The following is a 22,092-nucleotide window of genomic DNA, read 5'->3' on the forward strand; positions in this document are numbered from 1 at the left end:
TTTTATACAGGAAAAATGAAGTGAAATAAAGCTTGTTAAAAAGAAAGGAGGTGGGGGAGATGGAGAAAAAGAAGGAGGAAGAGGAGAATTATTCTAGATGAGGAGGAGGAGGAGAGGAAGGGGACGGAGAAGAAGGAAAAGGAGAAGGAGAAGAACAAGAAGAACAAGAAGAAGAGTTAGAATTCTAGATTCAATATGTCCAGCAGCAAACATCTAGGAACTATTCAAATATGCATGTTTTTGTTCCAACAGGCCTTGCTAGAGGTTCCATACATCATTACTATCTATCATATTTGAATTCTACTGGATCTGTTGCAATAGTTTCAGATATGTCTTCCTTCCACTTTGGTCCTTAAGTAGCTGTGAGAGCACCAAATGGCTCCAAGAGATTGTTTGCACAGCCTGATTCAGAGATGACCGAGACTGAGATGCTAAATTTTCCTAGCATACTTTGGAGAATGGGTATGATATCTTAACGAGATGGGAATGTTAGAGTTGACTTATTATGTGCAGCCTGCTTAGCCAACCCTTACCCTACAAACCAGGATGGCTCAGAAATGCATTAGTGAAGGGAGTGCCAGCAGCCAGAAAAATCTCTAGATTAACTGTTCTCTGTAGGCCAGAGATACTGATGGGAGATGCTGCCATAGAATTGGGTTCCCTGAACAGCAAAGGAAATTACCAACAAAATGAAAGGGCAAACTACTGAATGGGAGAAAATATTTGCAATCACATGTCTGACAAAGGGTTAATATCCAGGGGCGCCTGGGTGGCTCAGTGGGTTAAGCCTCTGCCTTCGGCTCAGGTCATGATCCCAGAGTGCTGGGATCGAGCCCCGCATCAGGCTCTCTGCTCAGTGGGGAGCCTGCTTCCTCCTCTCTCTCTGCCTGCCTCTCTGCCTCCTTGTGATTCTCTCTGTCCAATAACAAATAAAATATTTTTTAAAAAAAAGGGTTAATATCCAAAATATACAAAGAACACTTATAACTTAACAGCAAACAAACAAACAATCTGACTTAAAAAGGAACAGAGTATCTGAATAGATATTTTTCCAAAGAAGAGATATGGAAGACCAACAGGCACATGAGAAAGATACTTAACATCACTAATCATCAGAGAAATACAAATCAAAACCACAATGAGATATCACCTTATCCCTGTTAAAATGGCTAACATCAAAAAGTTAAGAAATAATAAGTGTTGGTGAGTATGTGGGAAAAAGGGCACTGTTGATGGGAATATATATTGGTACAGCAACTATAAGAAACGGTGCGGAGGTTCCTCAAAAAATCCTATGTAGAACTACCATGTGCTCCAGCAATTCCACTCCTGGGTTTTTATCTGAAGAAAATGAAAACACTAATTCTAAAATTGTATCTGTACCCCCATGTTCATTGCAGCATTATTTATAATAGCCAAGATATGGAAACAACCTAATCATGATAGATGAATGGATAAAAATGTGGTTTGTTTATACACACACACACACACACACACACACACACATACTGGAATACTATTCAGCCATTAAAAAAATGTTGCCATTTGTGACAACACAGATGGACCTTGAGAAAATTATGCTAAGTGAAATAAGTCAAAGAGAATTATGGACATTGCGGAGGGTATGTGCTTTGGTGAGTGCTGTGAAGTGTGTAAACCTGGTGATTCACAGACCTGTACCCCTGGGGATAAAAATATATTATATGTTTATAAAAAATAAAAAATTAAAAAATAAAATAAAATAAAAGAGAAATACCACATGATCTCACTTATATATGGAATCTAAAAACCAAACCAAACAAACACACTAACTAAAATCACAAAAACCAAGCTCATAGATACATAGAACAGACTAGTGGTTGCCGGAGGGGAGCACGCTGAGGGGCTTGCCAAATGGGAAAGGGGGTGAAAAGTTCCAAAATTTCCGTTATAAGATGAATAAGTCATAGGGGTGTAATGCAGAGAATGGTGACTATAGTTAATAAAACTGTTTTGCATGTTTGAAAGTTGCCGAAACAGTAATTTTAAAAGGCTTCCTCACAAGAAAAAAAGTTTTTTTGTAACAGTCAATGGTAACTATATATATGAGTGGAGGGATGTTAACCAGACTTATTTGGTGATCATTTCACAATACATACAAATGTTGAAACACTATGTTGTATACCTAAAACTAACATAAGGTTATATGTCAGTTATACCTCAAAAATAAATAAATAAATAAAAGCATCAGGCTTCCTGATTTCAAGAGAGCTAACAGGATCCCTGTATCCTAGAGGTCAGGCGGTAACACTTGACCATTAGAGGCAAAGTGGAGACAATGACCATAATAAGCCTCGGGCACAGAGTGGTAATCAGAGCACTTTGGCCCCCAGGCATCTGTGGCAGTGGTAAATCCATCACGTGGTTCCCAGGAATAAGGTAGATGGAGAGCCTACTCACTCATAAAATCAAAGAAAGTCTAAGCCAAGTGAGCAGAAATCTGACTTTAGTGACTGTAAGTGGAAAGTAGCCAATTCCCAGACTCTAGTCAGTTCACAGATCCAGGGTCCCATAACTGAAGTAGAGGCTACATCCCTCTGAAAAAGGACTTTTCAAGGGGCACCTGGGTGGTACAGTCAATTAAGCATCCAACTCTTGATTTTTGGCTCAGATGGTGATCTCCGGGTCGTGGTCTCAAGGTCAGGGGATTGAGCCCAAAGTCAGGCTCCAAGCTCAGCGTGGAGTCTGCTTAGGACTCTCTCTCCCTCTGCCCCTCCCCCACCACGTGTGCATGTGCATGCACGCTCTCTCGCTCGCTCTCTCTCTCTCTCTCTCAAATAAATAAATCTTTAAAACACACACACACACACACACACACACACACACACACACACAGAGAGAGAGAAAAAGGACTTTGCCACTTAGCCACAGTTTCATATCTCCCTTAAAAGGCTTCCACAGAGGACATGCAGTCATTTATCAGGATGATAGACACTGGGAAAGAGAAAACCTGGTTTCCTCAGGGTTGTTAGATAATGAATTAAGGTTGAATTAACTAATTCTGAGTTAGTTCATGACCCCTGAATAACATTAACTGCTGAAGGCCCAGAGCACCACAGCGGCCTACCAGTCAGGTCGTAAGTGATGTCTTGGTCCAAGGCTATCTCAAAGCATGTCCAACAAACCTCACAGGAAATGATCCTGTAATTATTTCCCCACCGATGTGCTTAGAAACTAACAGAAAGAACCTTCTAATTGGTTTCCTCATGGAGTAAGAGCCATTTTGTAGGAAAGGCAGAGTGAAAGTCTCTATTACTGAAAGATGCATGATAGGTGATTCCCATTACATCACATTTAATTCAACTGATGGTTCATCCTTGAAAAAGCAAGATGGATCTTGGAGAATGACTATGAGATGCCATGAACTTAATCAGATATTAGTGTTAACTTCAGCTACTGTTCCAGATATATCTTTATTCTGTAGTAAAAAAAAATTAGCACAGATTCTGATACTTGGTAAACAAATACCAAGTCAAGTGGGGCCCAAAGGAGCAGAGATTCCAATAGAATTCTATGCTTGTGACATAGAGATATTGTGTGGAGCCTCTGACATGGGCTAACGGAAGAATCACAGTCTGAGCTCAAAGTAGTCTCATTTGAAAAGCAGTTCCTAGGGGCTCCTGGGTGGCTCAGTGGGTTAAAGCCTCTGCCTTCAGCTCAGGTCATGATCCCAGAGTCATGGGATCAAGCCCCGCATCAGGCTCTCTGCTCAGCAGGGAGCCTGCTTCCTCCTCTTCTCTCTCTGCCTGCCTCTCTGCCTACTTGTGATCTCTGTCTGTCAAATAAATTAAAAAATAATAAAATCTTTAAAAAAAAAAAAAAAAGCAGTTCCTAGGGGCACTTGAGTGGCGTCTTCAGCTCAAGTTATGATCCCAGGGTCCTGGGATTGAGCCCCACATTGAGCTCAGCAGGGATCCTGCTTCTCCCTCTCCTCCCTGCCACTCCCCCTGCTTGTTCTTTCTCTCTCTCTCTCTCAAATAAGTAAAATAAAATCTTAAGGAAAAAAAAAAGAATGTCTAGAGTGCTACGGGAGCCTGGTGGACATTGACCTCTGACCTGTGGGATATCCACTGACCTGTGATCTGAGGTGCCCATCATGAACTTTCTATTATTTAGAACATCATTCATGATCCCATCATAAAATTAGAGGAGTGTAAAGAATCATTCTTCTATTTAGTGGAAATGCAATAGATAAGAGAGAGCCTGAGCAGGTCTGAAAAGCACAAGAAATTTTCATGAGCATGGCTCAGAGTCCCATGTAGATATATGTCTACTGCCCTACCACCTCTCTCTGAGCTCACATCTGTGGCCTCATGAGAATACCTGGTGACACAAAGGTGTGTACAGTATGCTGGCATCTGGCAGTGGGTGACCACCGAAAGACAGCTACACTCAGGGTTAGCCCTAAAACATAATAAAAGGAAATATCTCCAGCAGGTAGAACTTTGGGCAGTTCTTCCAGTGATCCACTCTGGACCTGAGGTAGGAATCTCTGCTGACATGGGAAGTCAATGACAGATTATCTGACAGATCAGGGGCTTGGAAAGAGCATAATTGGAAGATTAGTGACAAACAGATCTGGGAAAGTAGGAATGTGGACTCTCAGAATGGGTACAAAATGTAAAGGCAGTTGTATTTTGCATAAGTGCTTCCCAGAGGACATCCACGGAAAAGAAGAATCTCACTAAATCAGTGGAAACAAGAAGGCTCAGCCTATGGATGTTGGTCAATCTCTTTCCCCAGCCACTCAGCATTTGCTCAGTGAATCCATGGAAAAAGTGGCCATGGCAGCAGGGATGTGATGTGTGAGCTCAATAGGAACTTAACCTCACCAAGGATGATATGACTGGAGTTACCACTAAGTGCCCAAATGGCCAATGGCAGAAGCCAAAACAAGACCCCCAGTACAGCGCCATTTCCCTGGGGGTGGAGGCTGAGGGGAGCAGTCAGCTACCAAAGCTGATTACTTAACACTGAACCCACTCTTCATGGAGAAGGGAGTGATTTGTCCTCGTGGGAATTCACATTATTCGGATTTGCCCCCATAACATTCTGCCCGTTCCACCATTCACGCACTTACAGAACACCTTATTCATCACCACGGTATGCCATACAATATCATTTCAGGCCCAATAACTCATTCAACAGCAACAGAAATGTGGCAGACTGCATTCACTGGTCTTACTCTGTTCCCATCACCCAGAAGTAGGTGGCCTGACAGAATGGCGGAATATGGACTCCTGGAGGTTTAATGAGGGTGTCAACTAAACCACATCCTATGAGGTTGGGAAGTGTGCTATTGACATAAGATATGCTCTAAACCAAGAAAGGGTGGGACAAGAGAGAGGCACCTCAAAATATACCCAATAATCCACTGGTGGATTTTTTTCAAACAGTTCCCCTCAAATCTTGTGCCCTGAGAACTTGGAAGTCCTATTCCAAAGAGAGGAGGGTAACCACCAGGGAACACAGTCAGGGTTCCACTGAATCAGAAATAAGACCATTTGGTGCTCCTTGCCCCACTGAACCAACAGGCACAAAGGAAAGGGACTACTGTATTAGATACTGATCCTAATTCCCAAGGGAAAATGGTTGCTGCTACACAAATGATGCAAAGGGACTACATCTGGAACCCAGAGGATTTATCGGGTACCTCATAGTGCTCCCATGTCCGGTAGTAATTATTGCCTGACCTGGGTTACCTAGAAATGCCTGAGACAGGGACTTGGGAATGCTCTCTTTATTGAAGGAGTGTCCTTCAAGAAAAGCCCCTAAGGGAAGGAAACAGGATAGGGAAGCAGAAAGAGCTGAACATAGATGTGGCCTCAGACAAACTTGCCCTGAACATAAACTATGCGATAGATTTCCTCTCTTTGAGGCAAGGGCACTACCTTGCATACCTTGTATCACTCCTTGGGAATGGCCAACTTTTGAAGGAAGCTGAAGGCATCCTCTACAGAAGGGCAGAGCTGTGGGCAGTTAGCAGCCCTTTATAGCAGGAGGGGACAGGTGTGCAGACTGGGAGAGGGGAACAGTGCAGGGCGTACAGCATCTACTAGGAACAAGGGGAAGCTGCAGCAGCAGCCCCCGCCCAAAACCCGTGCTCTGCTGGTAGGAATCCATAGAAACAGATGTACACTGTAGATGTGAGAATAACTGATTAGGCAGATTTGTCTGAGGAAGCCAAGCCTATAGGATTTGGAGCACAGGTGAAGATTTTGGCCTTGAACAAAGGGGACCCTCTATCCTCTGAAACCAGAGAGAATGAAATCTCAGGTTTAGGCAAACTGATAAGCAAAGGGTGAAAAAAATTCAAAAATCACCTAAATTTTATTAAAAGTCTACTATTAATAAATGTCTCGCATATCTTAGGGGCCAAGACAGTGATAGCATGAGACTGGCCTCTGATCTAATGGAGCATCATATGTGGTAAACCATTAGTTATAAAACAGTGTAAAGGCAATGACCAAGGAGGGGTGGGTCAGGGAAGTGTTATCTGAGACACAAAGAATTAATTCCCACCATGATAGCAGTAGGAAGTATTCTGAGTAGAGCAAAAATGACAGCCTACGTGAATGCCTGGAGATGAGGGAGAACACAACACAGGGAAGATCTGAAAGAAGTTTTGGTGGCGGGGAGGGGGGAGGTGGCAGAGCCACCATAAGATAAGGCAGAGCCATGCCTACAAGTCAGGTATCAGCACAGTTGGAAACCATCAAAGGGTTTTAAAAATATGTATCTTGTGATCTGTTTGGTCTTGAACCACAAATAGGGCCATGGTTCCAAAACTGAAGGAGGTTGAGTAAGGCCTGGTGGCCTCAATCTACTCTGTTAAAGGCAAAATCAATCTGCTCAAGGTGAAGAGTATGAGTGTTTGAGAAAAATGACAAAGCCTTCAAACAGCTGGTGAAAGAATGGGAAGTAGGAGTACTTGAGGGCCCAAACTGATACTAAGCCCTGGAATTTGGTGCAGCATCAATCTGCGCCTGTGTGTGCTAGTCACCAGCAGAACTCGGCATCCTCTCCATTCGCCAAACATACATTAATTGCACCTATTTCAAGCCAGCTGTATCATCTAGGAAGATGCACGTGGGCTGGATCCAGGGTCGGTAACTTGAAGAGTGGATACACGGTGTGATAAGGATGCACAGACCTTGAACGTGCTGCATATCAGAGCACAGGCTCTAACAGCAGGAAAAGGAGGAGGTCCAGGAGGAGTCAAATATACTAGAAGAATGTAGGTGTCAAGGAAATAGAAATTTGTGGAGCTAAAGTCCAGAAGAGAAATGAGGAAATTGCTGAAAAGAACCAAGTGCAGGCAAATTACCAGGTTGCATTTGTGAGTCTCAAGTTTTCGAGATGGAAATTTAAAAAGCAACATAGAGTTTAATACAAGTCACTGACCTGAGTATAGGGAGCTTCAGGCTGGATGCTGGGCATTTTGCATGGTTAGTAGTTGTGGCAGAGCGGGGAGCCTGGGTGGCTCAGTGGGTTAAGCGTCTGCCATCGGCTGAGGTCATGATCCCAGGATCCTGGGATCGAGTCCCATGTCAGGCTCTCTGTTCGGCAGGAGTCTGCTTCTCCCTCTCATTCTCCTGTGCTCGTTCTCTAAAAAAAAAAAAAAAAGAAAGAAAAGAAAAGAAGAAGAAGTTGTGGCGGAGAACATGGGTCAGGAGCTCAGATTCTTAGGCTTTAGGATCACAGTAAAGAGGCCAGAAGATGGTAATTCCCTTTGTATGGTACCACCTCCTTTCTGTACTTCCAGAAAGGAAGCATGACAGCCAGCATGACATCCTAGGAGAAATGTTTAGCTGAACACCTTTCAAAATTAAGAAGCTGGCAAGAAAATAGCTACAAATCTTACATGGTATTCTAGCAAAAAGCAAGAAGCAATTTCAACTGGTTGGCACCTAACCAGAGTTCCTTTATTTAGCCCCTAGATTGAAAATATTAATTTACAACTGTTACCTAAAAGAACACTAGAGAACTAAATACTTAGGGATAAGTGTACAATTTCGCTTTGGATTTTGTTTTGGTAATTCCAGACCCAAAACATAAAGTTTAAAAACCAAATCAGTCACCCAAAAACCCTTACATAACACTTTATTAAAATTAAATAATGAAAAAAATTTAAGCCAGCTATCTGTTTTTATGACCTATATAAAATAAAAATTACCCTAAGCTGTTAAAGTTCAATTTCCTTCTACAAAGCCAAAAGAATTCTGTCACTGGGCAATCCTGGCCTACAAAGTGATGGCACGATTAGGCTATTGCTGTGCATAATCAATCAGGAGACATTAAACAGCCTCTTTGAAACAAGAATGTTTCCTTAAGTACACAACAGATAGATCACAGAATGACTGATACTAATACAGTGAATCTAGCTAAATATCTTCTGGGTGACTAATGAAACAAAATCAAATTTTTTAAAAATTTTTGAGTAAAAGGGGTGCCTGGGTGACTCAGACAGTTAAGCATCTGCCTTTGGCCCAGGTCATGATTGCCCAGAGTCCCAGGACAGAGCCCCACATCCCGCTCCTTGCTTAGCTGGGGGTCTGCTTCTCCCTCTGATCCTCCCCCATATCATGCTTGCTTGCTCTCTCTCTCTCTCTCACTTTCTCCCAAATAAATAAATAAAACCCTTAAAATTTTTGAGTAAAGGGGAAGATAATTAAAAGTGCTATCTTTAGAATGGTATCATAAACTAAACAGCAAAATAAAAGAGCTTGGTTTTGATAGCAGTGGTGCTTTATACTGCTTCTTTGTGCCTGCCCTTCTTGGCTCTTAAAGTCTAAAGTTAGCATACTAATTTACCATTAACTTGAAGATCATGTATTTATAAATTATCACGATTAGTAAGAATATATTAGACCTTACATATACCCATGTATATATTCATACTTATTTAACATACAGTTTTTCGCATATGTAAGTACCTAGTAATTTCTATTTTTAAAACATACCAGCTTTGAATCCTTAATCTCTTGGCTTTAAATCAAATAAATCGAAGATACCCGTGGTAAACAGAACTTGCTAAAACTTTCTGTATATAGAACTTGGCTTGAAAACTAATGAATCCACATTTTCGTACGTTCTTCTTAGTAGGCAGGTATCCCCTCACCAAAGCAGGGGGACTCTTTTGTTCTCCTTCTCTCAAATGGAAAACAAATCTGGAGTGTCGGTGAAAATGACACTGATTGATGGGATTGTTGGTAAGAGATCCTGCAGGCCACATGTCCATATCATTGTAAAACCCCTGCTGGGACAGGAACAACCTTTGTCGCTCCCACTGCAAGCAGCGAAGCACTTTGCACGTGCTAATTACTGCAAGAGCTCAATGTTTGCTGCAGAAATCAGCAAATAAAGAAACAACAAGATAATATGGACATACTTAGAAAAGATGAAATGCACCAGAACGAACGGTAGGCATCCACCATGGCCCTCTGAGCCTTGGCCCCTAATCTGGACTCAGACTTTTTCCCACAAACCCAATCCTGGGCAACGACCCAGGGACAGGTTCCTCAACTCCGGCGGGCTGAGGGAGCTCTGCCTGCTCCTTCCCACAGCCTCCGAGGCCGCCCTCTTCTTTTTCCTCTCAAACTTCTTCCCAGCCTGGTCCGGGGTACCAGACCTCGAGGTCACCCACGGACCGTAAACCCGCACATCTCCAGGAGGATGGAAGTATCCGCCGAGGCAGCGCGGAGAGTACCGGCACCGCGCATGCTCCCTGACTGGACGACGCTCACGCTGGAGCCCGCAAGAGTGGTAATCCACTTCTCCACATTTTGGAGGTAACCAGGAAAAGTCCTTACCGAAACACTACGTCCTCCAAGGAGGAAGGGGCCGGACGGTTACAGGGGGAGGACTGGAGGAGGCTGCTCGCAAAACACGGAACACTTTTCCGGATCGGCCAACCTCGACATGCGCAGAAGCCTCCCCCGCGGCAGCGGCGGCGGCGGCGGCGTTTCCAGAGCCGGAAGGTAAACGACCTCGGCTGCCCGCGGCCCGACGCCTCCCGGGTCATGTCGGCCCAGGGTGACTGCGAGTTCCTGGTGCAGCGAGCCCGGGAGCTGGTGCAGCAGGACCTGTGGGCAGCCAAGGCGTGGCTGATCACAGCCCGCAGCCTCTACCCCACCGACTTTAACATCCAGGTGAGGTCCGGCCCGCGCGCGCGGCTGCCTCGGTGGAGGTGTGAGCGCTTCGCCGCTCCGGGGCCGCCCTGGCCGCCAGCCCTTCCCGCCTTGGGGGCGGCCGCCTCCAGTTCGGCCCACCCCGACCCCTGCCTTCCCACGTCTCCCCACCTCCCGCGCCCCGCTCTCCGCCACCCCTCGCACGCCTTCTCCCCCGCGGGGCGGGCACCTGAGCCCCAGCGGACCTCGCCTGAGGTCCGGGCGGCTGGAGACGGGGGTGTCTGCTGCTCGGTGGCCGGGCGGCGCCGCGTCGCCCGCGGAAAGGCGGTTCTCCGCTCGTTCGTCAGCGTGGCAGCCATTCGTTGAGTGCCTGCTGCTGCGGAGACGTTATTCGCCCCGTCTTGGGGACCGAAGGATCGTCAGTGAGCCCGAGGGTCGCACTCCTGAGTCCCGCGGCTCTGGGCCGCCGGGTGACGCTAGGCTGTCCCGCCCTCCCGGGTTAGGGGCGCTCGGCCGAGGCCGGCTGGCGTGGCGGGCGGTGAGCCAGGCTGCGCCCTGGGCGGGGGTCGTGACCCTCGCGGCCATGTGTGTTGCAGTACGAGATGTACACCATCGAGCGGAACGCCGAGAGGACCGCCACCGCGGGGAGACTGCTGTACGACATGTGAGTGCGGCCCGCGGGCCCTGGGTCTCGCGCGACGCTCTGTCTGTGCGTGCAAGCGGGGCGGGGAGGACCTCCCCGTGCATCTGCGGCTCCGGTATCCGCGGCTCACTTTGTTGCTATTGCGTCCGGGCCCTCCGTTAACGGCTGGCTGCCTTGTGCAGAGAAGGCTCCCGGTGTTTGATGCCTGCCGAAACTTTTCTTTTCGATCATTTATTTTACTTTAGAAATAGTCGGTACCCTTGCAGTTCAGACAGTACTGACGCATAGAGAATAACAAGTCCGAGTCCCTCCGACTCTACCGCCGTTGAGTTTCGTGCGTCTGTGTGTGCATGTGTGCACAGTACAATACGTATAAGTGGGGAAGGGTACAAAAGTGAAGTCATACTACATACGTCACGCTGCAGCTTGCTTGCTTCGCCCTCTGTTATGGAGCGATGCCTTTGTTTTTCAGTATGTGGAGCTCTTCTTTTTCATATTTGTGTAGCATTTCGTAATACTGGCGGACATTGAGGTATTTCCAATTATTTGAGATTATATTCAGAGTATCAGTAAGCAAATGTGTACCCGTATTTTAGTATTTTTCTGTAGAATAGATTCTTAAACATTGATTTTCACAGTCAAGGATATTATACAATACACTATCAAATTACTCTAAAAAATACTGTTCCAATTTACATGTTCACTTGTAATAAAGAAAAGTGTGTATTTCTCCATATGCTAATGCTCTTTTCTTTGTGTAATACTATATAGAATCTGACATTTTAATTTATTGCATTCATTTTAAAATAGGTTTGTGAATTTCCCAGATCAGCCTGTGGTGTGGAGAGAAATCAGCATTATTACTTCAGCATTAAGGAACGACTCACAGGATAAACAAACCCAATTTTTAAGAAGTAAGAATAGAATGATAAAGGTGTATAAATTACCATTTCTGGAACACTAATTTATGTATAGCCATTTCATAGAAAACTCAACATCTGTGGTATTGGTACCCAAAGTCTGTACAAATGGTGTCACTTGGTCCCTTGAGCATTTGCTTAGAAACCTCTAAGCTCCCTTAAAGAGTGTAGATTTATCAGTTAGCCCAGGGAATCTAATATATTTTTAACAGATTTTATAGTTATCAGAAAGCATCTGTAGATTAAGCAGATCTCCACAAAACAGGAGAGGAACTTTTAGTGATTTATGACCTTTTCCATTAACCTTCAGTCTGTGTTGGTTGTGATAGCCAAAGATTTCAAATTCTGGATGAAAGAGTGGGTGATTTAGGTCATTTCAACTTAAACAAATGCATCCTCTTTATCTCAGCCAACAGCAAGCACTGTTATGACCCTTCACCTACGCCATTCTTACCTTCTGAACCCAAATAAGGCCTCCAAATGATCCTGAAAGGATCATTCAGCAAACATCTGTGTCCAGTACCATCTGAGCCAAAAGCCTCTTCTAGGTTGTAGGTAAAACTCAAACAGTGATTCTAAATGTAGACTTACTGTTCTATATATGAAAATGTCTTATTTCCACTGTAGTGTCAGGATTTTCTTTCCAAAAGAAATTTTTTTAAATAAAATGTGTTATGTACAGGTTTGTTTGAAACTCTCCCTGGTCGGGTCCAGTGCGAAATGTTACTAAAGGTTACGGAACAATGCTTCAACACATTGGAACGATCGGAAATGTTGCTTCTACTTTTGAGACGCTTCCCTGAGACAGTGGTACAGCATGGGGTATGACTTGACCCTTTCCTTTTTCTCAAGAGAAAATAAAATCGATTGACACATTCATCAGTTCGGTTAGAAGCTCTAGTGTGTATTATTCTAAAGCAGAAATTCTCAATTTCTAAATATTTAGAATATCTAAATATTCTAAAGCTGAAGAACGCTAGGTAAGATTGAACTTGAATAAGGAATCTTCATCAGTAAAGCTAAAAGGATTTCACTATCATCAGACTTCATAAATTTCCAGAAGTTGTCCCGTCAGTGTAAGGAAACAGTGACCAAGTTTGACAGTGCTATTTATTTGCAATCTGTAAAGTACAGTAGGGTTTTTTTAAAAATCCTATTTCAGAAGTGGCTGGGTGGCACAGTCAGTTGAGCGTTCAACTCTTGGTTTTGGCTTAGGTTGTGACCTCAGGATGGTGAGATGGAGCCCCACATCAGGCTCGCAGCTCAGCATGGAGTCCTCTTGAGATTCTTTGTTTCTCCCTCCTCTGTCTGCACCCACCCCCATCCCCCGTGCATGCTTTCTTCTCAAATAAATAAATCTTTTTTAAAAATCCTCTTACATTATGGTCAGCAATGTTTGAATTTAACTGAGCGCCATAGTCTGTAGTGTTCACAGGCATGCTTTTCATGTGCTTTTCCCCCATTCCTTCTATCTGTAATAACTATTGAGTGCTATTGGCAGGCATTGGCAGGTATCTTCTTCCATACTCCCTGGACCCCTTGAGGTAGACAGTATTCCACTTCATAGGTGAGGAAACTGAGTCTTAAATATGTTTCATTAACTCTGTTAATTCAAACTCTACTGTTTATTCTTATCCATACTATCTTTCAAGCTTCTGGCCCTGGTTGACATGTTCTGTACCTCCCTTGATTAGTTTCATAGGGCTACTGTAAAAAAGTACCAGAAAACTGAGTGGCTTAAAACAACCAAAATTTATTCCCTCACAGTTCTAGAAGCTGAAATTCCAAAAGCAAGGTGTGCGTAGAGCCATGCTCCCTCTAAAGGCTCTAGGGGAAAATCCTTCCTACCTCTCCCTGGCTGCTGGTGGTCACCAGCAATCTTTGTCATTCTTCAACTTAACAGCTGCGTCATTCCAGTTTCCTCCTCTGCTGTGACATGGCTTTCTTCCCTGGGTGTCTGTGTTCCTGTGTCTTTACATGATCGTGTAAGGATTGTAGTCACTGGATTTAGGGTTTGCCCTAACCCATTGTGCCCTCTTTTTAACTCACTGCATCTAAAAAGACCTTACTTTTTTTAATAAGATAAAATATATGTAGAGTCACATTCTGAGACTCTTGAGTGGACATGAATTTTGGGAGGATGCTCTTCAACCCAATACATTCCTTGATCGTTACTCAACTCTTCGCTTTTTGTGTTATATCATCTTTTCCATTGTTTTACCCCTGCCCTGTGCATGGCCAAGTGATCCCAAGGAAGGTAATGCGGATGTCTGGGTGGATTTTGATAAGCCTGCTTTCTACTCTGCTAGGGAATCCATGGTAGAAAGGAAGGAAAGGTGGCCTTAAAAGTCACAGTTGTGTCCAGCCTAGCCTAGGCTGAATGACTGGCTAGTGAAAGTGGTAAGGTTTGTCAACATAGTACATCTCAATGTAGAGAATACAGTTAGTTTCAACATTTTGTAGAAAATCTGTACCTCTCCTTTTTCATTCTAATTCCAGTGGTTCCTTTAAGTGAAAGTGGTAGTGAAAGTGGTAAGGTTTGTCAACATAGTACATCTCAATGTAGAGAATACAGTTAGTTAGTGAAAAGTGGTAAGGTTTGTCAACATAGTACATCTCAATGTAGAGAATACAGTTAGTTTCAACATTTTGTAGAAAATCTGTACCTCTCCTTTTTCATTCTAATTCCAGTGGTTCCTTTAAGTTTCTATAGACATTTTGATAGCATTTTAATTTTGCTAGTTCAGAGGAGAATAACCAAGACAAAGTAGTCAGTGGTCAGGTTAAATTGGGGTTTCCTTCTGGGCTGTGTTGCTGTATTTTGTATTTTGTATTTTGTTTTCTAGTCCTTAAAATGAGAATATTTGTTTCTTGGGGAAGTTTGCATATACAAACTGGTAAATATAAAAAGCCATTGTTAATGTAATTCTGACATCTTAAACTGTAACACATTTAAATGATTTACTCTATTTTGAAACAGGTTGGCCTTGGGGAAGCATTATTAGAGGCTGAAACTATTGAAGAGCAAGAATCTCCTGTTAACTGCTTTAGAAAATTATTTGGTAAGAAAAATTGTATTTTGTATTAATTCCTTATGTAGGAATATGCTGAGTAAGTATCATTTCAGGGATAAGGTCATTCGTGGAAAGCAAAGGAACTTCTCATATTATGAAATTTAAATCCCTCTTTATTTTTTTAGTCCAAAAAGCATTTAAACAACTTCTAGGGATGCCTGGGTGACTCAGTCAGTTAAGCGTTTACCTTTGGCTCAAGGTCATGATCCCAGATTCCTGGGATCAAGTCCCACATCAGGCTCCTTGCTCGGCAGGAAGACTGCCACCTCTGCCCCTCCCTGGTGCTTGTGGGCTCGCTCTCTCGCTCTCTGGCAAATAAATAACATTTGTTACCTCTGAAAGAATATATTCAAGTATGAGGCATAATAATAAACATCTGAATTGTCACCCAGTGTAAGAACTAGACCCTCAACCATAATGTAAAATCTGCTTGTGTCGTTCCTTACTCACTCCATCCACTAGTGTCCCTGTGCACTGCAATTTTTCAATAAATGTGCCATAAATGTGGGTTTTTTTCCCTATATATTTTAGATACTACATTAAATGAACTCTAAAATAAATTTCATTTCTATCAGAATTGTAAGGTAGCCAACAACTGAATTGGTTTTTTTTTATTTTTCCTCTTCGACAGTTTGCGATGTCCTTCCTCTAATAATTAACAACCATGATGTCCGATTGCCTGCCAATTTATTATATAAGTACTTGAACAAAGCAGCTGAATTTTATATCAATTACGTCACTAGATCTACTCAAATAGAGAGTCAGCATCAAGGTGAGTGAGAAGATCCTGCAGTTTTATTTACACAGATTTTAGGAAGTTGCAAACTCAAAAATCCCTCATCGTTGTGATTATTCTCTGGATGCGTACCAGTGTGATAGTGTTCTTAAAGATGGTTCCTGGAAAAAAATACCACAGGTAAGAAATGAGACTTTTCTGGACTCAGTTTTGCGCTTTGACCGAAACAGTCAACTTGCTGAATCGTAATGTTAATGAACTGAGCTTCATACACGTACCAAAGCTCAAAGGGCATTTTTTGCTGTTCCAGTGGCCAGCTGTGGGTCCTTCAACAAAACACACGATGTGTTGGGATTCTGTGCTCTTGCCTCTTGAATAGGGATTCGGACTTTGTCTTTCTCTCTTAAGTACTACATACATAGTAAATAGTAAGATTAATTGTAGGCCTCTTTTTTCTCATTTCCCAGGTGCCCAAGAAGCAGCCGATTTAATGTCACCCAGCAAACGGAGCTCTCAGAAGTACATAATAGAAGGGCTGACTGAAAAATCATCCCAGATTGTGGACCCTTGGGAGAGGTTGTTTAAGATTTTAAATGTTGTTGGAATGAGATGTGAATGGCAGATGGATAAAGGAAGACGGTAAAAATTGTTCATTTCTAGAATTACTTAGCAAGCCTTCTGATACCGTAATCTTAGGGTTTTTAAAAACAAAAACACTTTCTTAAAAAGCATATAATGTATAGATACATTCTTTTCTTTGGGCAACTCTTGTAACCTTGGTATCTATGCAAAAGAGGGTGGTTTTCACTTTATTTAAAGATTCCCAACAGAAGTATGAGCTTATACGATGCTGTTGAGCTTGAAGCATTCTTTGGCATTCAGAGAAGAGAGTAGCTACTTTGTCATGTCTGTGTCCTGAGAGAGTATTCTGATCACTGCTCTAATTCATGCCTCCAGCTACATTTGGTAAATGTCACGCTTCTGTTGCAGCTTTTCTCTAGACCTTTTGCTGACAAGCCCAGAGTAATTAAATAATTTTTATCATTCTTCATCTTTCAGAAGCTATGGTGATATTTTGCACAGAATGAAAGATCTCTGCAGATACATGAACAACTTTGATAATGAAGCTCATGCAAAATATAAAAACCAAGTGGTTTATTCCACTATGCTGGTCTTCTTCAAGAATGCGTTCCAGTATGTCAACAGCATACAACCGTCTCTATTCCAAGGTTGGTTGAAGAATTCTAGAGTCTCCCAAAACTGGCTTCAGTTGGGGTGATGAAGATAATGAAAATGTTTACTTTAACATTGTTCTTGGATCAAAATCATTGTGGGGTGACACGAGTGCTTTTTTTTAAGTTGTTGGTACTTTTTATGTAAGTACATTTTACTTTAAAATTTCTATTTCGGGGCACCTGGGTAACTCCATCGGTCAAGTGTCTGACTCTTGATCTCCACTTAGGTCTTAATCTCACATTTGTGAGACTGAGCCCCGTGTTTGGGCTCCACACTGGACATGGAGCCCATTTGATTAATCAATTAAATTTCTACATTAAAGGATATAGTGGTACTGTGAAACTAAATACGGATATTTAGTGCCTCTATTTTGAAAAAGCAGATGTAGCAAAGTACTGAAGTAGATTTCACAAAGGCTTTGCTATAGACAGATTTTTTTTTTTTTTAATAAACATAAAATGTATTTTTATCCCCAGGGGTACAGGGGTACAGGTCTGTGAATCACCGGGTTTACACACTTCACAGCACTCATAGCACATATCCTCCCCAATGTAGACAGAGATTTTTTAAATAACATTTTTGCATTTTGCATATAAATTCTAAAAAAAAATGAAAAATAGAAAGGTAAGAGAATGAAATCACCTACCCATCCAATAGAATACAGCTCTCATTTTTGTGTATTACCTTATAGTCTCATATTTAGATTTTGTTTGGAATTTGTAGCTATCAGGTATTACACATATAACTTCATATTCTTGAGTTTTGGGCTGATTTTATAATTCATGATTACTATGAAAAATTTGTAGATACATAAGAAGCACTTGTAATCTCATTGAGAGAGAACATTTATTAATAATCTGTTGTATATCTGTATAGTCTTTTTTCCTATTCATGTATACTTGTTTAGTCTGCCTAACTGGGATCACTCCAAACATACTTTTTACACCTGTATTTTCAAACAACAGCTGAGTAAACTTCCACCTGGTACTAAGTTTTCTTTTCCTTGCCGCATTTCTAAGTGTTGGTGTTTTCCCCCCATCCATAGGTCCTAATGCCCCAAGCCAAGTTCCACTGGTTCTTCTTGAGGATGTATCAAATGTGTATGGTGATGTAGAAATTGATCGTAACAAACATATACATAAAAAGAGGAAACTAGCTGAGGGAAGAGAAAAAACCATGGTAATCCTTTCAGATATGATTATTAACAGATGATATGTTTGTGGTTTGCTGGAAATGAATGTAAAATACAGCTTTGGAACTAAATTGATAAAGCTTAGGTCTTTTAATTCAATTACTGTGTAAATCAGCGGTTCTCAACTGGAGGTGATTTTGCCCCCTCACCCCTCAACCCAGGGACACGTGGCAATGTCTGAGGACACTTTTTGATTTCCATGGCTTGGTGGGGAGGAGTTGCTGTGAGCACCTCCCCTGTAGAGGCGGGGAGGCTGCGAATAGTGCTCCAAGGCACGGGACAGTCCCACCACAAAGTGCTGTCTGGCTTAAAAGGCCAATGTTGAGAAGCCCTGGTATAAATTAGTCCTACCTGTTGTGACTGAATGGCATCAATTAAAGGTAAAAAGCAAAGCCAGATGAACTACACTGAACATCTAGACCCAGTGCTGCGCTGAGTCCTGGCCCCAGAATGGAAAGGGTGAGGTGGTCCGGCTGGGAAGTTGTTACCAGCCAAGGGGAGACGTTGCAGAGGTTTCTTGAAGGACGTCAGCATTTGAAATCAGCTTTGAAGTATCTCGATAGAGGAGAGGGTTTTGTCATTTGGAGTTGGAGGGTGGATTTTGTGAAGAGAAGACCATGTGCACAATGATGTGGGAGGCCAGAGAATGTAAAGACCCGTTGGTCTTCTGAGGGGGCCAGGCAGCGGGTCTGGGCAGAACAGTGATTTCTAAACTTATTTTAAAGCAGAACCTTTCAGTGAATGCTTTCATGGAGGCCCAGTGTGTAACAGTATGACAGCGGAGGTGCTCTAGGTCAGGAATCAGCAAACTTTTTCTGTGAAGGGCCAGGAAATAAACAGTGTAGGCTCTACAGGCCCAACAGTCTCTGTTGCAGCTACTCAGCTCTGCTGTTAAAAAAAAAAAACAAAAACAAAACAAACAAACCATAGACAATAGTAAACAAATGAGGTGGCCATGTTCCAATAAAACTTTATTTATGGAAACAGGATCTGGTCTGCCGATGGTAGTTTGCTAACCTGTGCTGCAGGTGAAATAGCGCAGGGGCGCCTAGAGTCTCACCCTCCTCTGTCCCTTCTCCTCTCCTACCACTTCTTCAGACCCTGAGTTACACTCAGTAGCCCCAGGCATGAGGAGAGATGTGCCTTAAAATCGGTTTAATCTGATGTCTCTGTAAACTGGACTATATGATAAAGAATGGAGCAGGGACGACTGGCTTTCTGAAGGCTTGTAAAGTTATTAAACCTTCTGATAAACTCATTTGTTTCCTCCCAAAGAAAAACCCACACATGCACGATTTTTTTTTTTTTAAAGATTTTATTTATTTATGTATTCAACAGATAGAGATCACAAGTAGGCAGAGAGAGAGAGAGAGAGGAGGAAGCAGGCTCCCTGCTGAGCAGAGAGCCGTATGTGGGGCTCGATCCCAAGACCCTGGGATCACGACCTGAGCTGAAGGCAGAGGTTTTAACCCACTGAGCCACGCAGGTGCCCCCACACATGCACGATTTCAGAAATTATTTCAAGGTTGAAAGATGCTTTGAAATCCAGCCATGAGCCCTAGGTTCAGAACTCTGCTAACCAGGCTTTCCCAGATGCCGTCTGATTCATTTTTTAAAAAGATCACTAAGGCTGCTAGGTAGCTACTCTCTCCTTCTCTCCTGACTGTCCTGGTGGGGTCACTCATTAGCTCTCCCTTCTGGTTTCTGTGAGTGTGTGGTTTAACTGGGCACTTCACACTAAGACCACAGTCATCCTTCCTGCCATGTGGATAATGAGTCGTCTGATACTAGTTTTAACTAAAAACAGTGCCATGTCCCATGTAAGTCAGTATAAATAACATGGCTTCCTCGGTCTGTTTCTCTCTGTCCCCGCCACCTGCTCCCTGGTCCAAGCCACGCCAGTCTTGCATGTGTCATCGGGGGTGTCCTCTTGTCCCCCTTCTTGCACGCTTGCTCCCTACCGTCTTTTCTCTACCCAGCAGCTATAGTGATGTTTTTAAGACCTGAGTCAGACTCACTCCGCTGCTTTACCACCTCTAGTGGCTTCCCATCGTGCTCAGAATGAAATCCAAGCTCTTCACCGTGGCTTCAAACCTGTTACTGAGCAAACCTTTGTGCGCCGCAGACGTGCTGGCCTCTCTCTGCACCTCCAGTGCTCTGAGGCCCTTTCTGCCCCTGGATCTCTACCCCCAAGCTGTGCCCTAAGGTTGGAGGACATCTCTCTGCCAGGCTGTGTCCTTGTCACAGCTCTCAGCCCGGCATTTCTCCCCCTGAGGCCTCCTCAAAATACCCATCCAGTTTTCTTTTCTCTTCCTGTTACTCTAATTCTGCATCGCCCTTATTGTTGTCTGTTTTCTTGTTTCTTCGTTGGCTGGTTTACTGTCTGTGTCTCCTGATGAGCTCTGTACAAGCTCTGTGGGGCCAAGGACACTGTCCGTCTTGTACCCTGGACATCTGGACAGTGCCTGAGCTGCAGCTGGTGAATGAGTGAATTCCCACTCTTCCCTCTCAGCCTCGGCAACCAGGCCATGGCATAGCTGTTTAAACCCTCTGGCTCCCCAGTTCCTCCTGTGTCTCATCTCTCATGGGTCATCTAGCAGGCCCTGTTCTCAAACTCTGGCCCAACCTGGGTTTCCATCCATTTTAGTTTTTACTCTATTAACAGATTTTTTCCTGGTTTTCATTCTGTCCCACAGTCTGCCCCCAACCTGCTGCAAGTCCCACCCTGTCTGAGCCATCGCAGGAGAGGACATAAAGCTCCGCTTAGAGATACATCTTGTTTTACCCATGGTGTTCTGCTGCTTTTAATAACCGAACATCTGGAGATTGGGAGATTTCTCATAACAGTTGAGATGTCTGATTTCCTTAATAATTGGAATATTTGATACACTGGCCCCGATGCTGGCTCACAGCTGGGGCCAGATGGAGGCTGCCCACTTCAGACGGGCATACGTTCTCCACCCACCCTCATTGTCTGGCTCATGTGACGTGGCTGGAGCTGGGGGACTGTCCTTTCCTGTGGGCCATGCATTTTCCACCCGCCCAAACTTGGTGTATGTTCCCTGTAGTCAGGGTTCTCACTTACAGCATCCGCCCAGAACTCCAGAGTATACTTCTGCTTTTCAAAATCAATTTCTCTAAATTTTAGAAACTCTTTGGAAACGAGTCTCACATCTGAGGTCCCTTCCGTAAACTCCAACCTTGTTTTGAGGCAGGAATGTTTTCTATAAAATTGGAACAGAGAATACCCCATTCATATCAGTATATCCTATTAGATTGGCAACATGTGGCAAGGAACTGGACCCTGATGAAGTAGGACACCTAATAGGTTTTGATGGTGAAAGGGATCTGGGTCTCTGTCATTACTGTGGGAGGGTAAGAATAGGGTAGCTAAGTAGAGTAGGTCCCCAGGCATCAGGGACTACCAGGAGAATACCAGGCTCTGAAAGTGGGGGGAGAAATTCTGGTGGGTGGGGGGAGGGAGGTGCTTATTTTTTCTGAGGTCAGCTTGAGGAATGGAGCTTTTTAGCTGAAATATTTGTACATATTTTCAAATGAGCGTAGTTGGGTGAAAATCTTCAGGGAGAATTTAATTGGGGTCATTAAGTTAGTCAAATAGCCTAGGTAGAATGAAAGGGTCAAGAAATTCTCAGCAAAGTAAAATTAAATGGAGCTGTTTTACCTTGACTGTTTTTTGGCAAAACGTCTGACCGTGCTCATTGGCACTTACATGGTTGCAGTTCTCTGAGACCTCTCTTTGGCTTTATATTTCTTGAGATGAAGAGCAAGAAAAGTAGGGCTCTTTATCATAAATACAGAAGGCATTGCTAGGTAAATGCAGGCAAACGTAGTTCCTGGCCACCACCGTGCAGTGGGGAGCGCAGCTAGAGAGGGTGGCCGTGGGAGGAGGGATGTATAGGGAACAAAAGATTAGTAAGAGTCATTTCTCCGATTCTTAGGGCATTTGGGCTTTAATTTTATTCCTCTACATGATAAACTTATTTGGAAGCAAATTAAATTATTTCACATATTGAAAAAAAAAACTATAAAACATACGCCGCGTAAGCTGTATCTCTGAATGTAAAACTCTAACTTGGAGTTTTTAATAACACTTATATATTT

The 22,092-nt window shown here is 43.3% G+C and overlaps 1 protein-coding gene across 6 annotated transcripts in view; it reads left to right on the top strand.

The window, feature by feature from the left end:
* The first annotated feature begins 9,958 nt into the window (after nucleotides 1-9,958).
* Nucleotides 9,959-22,092, top strand: part of INTS10 (integrator complex subunit 10) — a 38,807-nt gene continuing 26,673 nt past the window's right edge. For all 6 annotated transcript variants that reach the window (XM_032328778.1, XM_032328774.1, XM_032328776.1 and 3 more), the window contains exons 1-9: nucleotides 9,959-10,190; nucleotides 10,766-10,833; nucleotides 11,623-11,726; nucleotides 12,415-12,554; nucleotides 14,713-14,794; nucleotides 15,438-15,578; nucleotides 16,010-16,181; nucleotides 16,602-16,771; nucleotides 17,824-17,957. In XM_032328778.1, the coding sequence (XP_032184669.1) occupies nucleotides 10,062-10,190; nucleotides 10,766-10,833; nucleotides 11,623-11,726; nucleotides 12,415-12,554; nucleotides 14,713-14,794; nucleotides 15,438-15,578; nucleotides 16,010-16,181; nucleotides 16,602-16,771; nucleotides 17,824-17,957 (1,140 nt within the window). In that variant the 5' untranslated portion in view covers nucleotides 9,959-10,061. The remainder of the gene's footprint in view (nucleotides 10,191-10,765; nucleotides 10,834-11,622; nucleotides 11,727-12,414; nucleotides 12,555-14,712; nucleotides 14,795-15,437; nucleotides 15,579-16,009; nucleotides 16,182-16,601; nucleotides 16,772-17,823; nucleotides 17,958-22,092) is intronic.

Source organism: Mustela erminea, chromosome 21 (genome assembly GCF_009829155.1).
Source record: "Mustela erminea isolate mMusErm1 chromosome 21, mMusErm1.Pri, whole genome shotgun sequence".
Taxonomy (NCBI): Eukaryota; Metazoa; Chordata; class Mammalia; order Carnivora; family Mustelidae; genus Mustela; species Mustela erminea.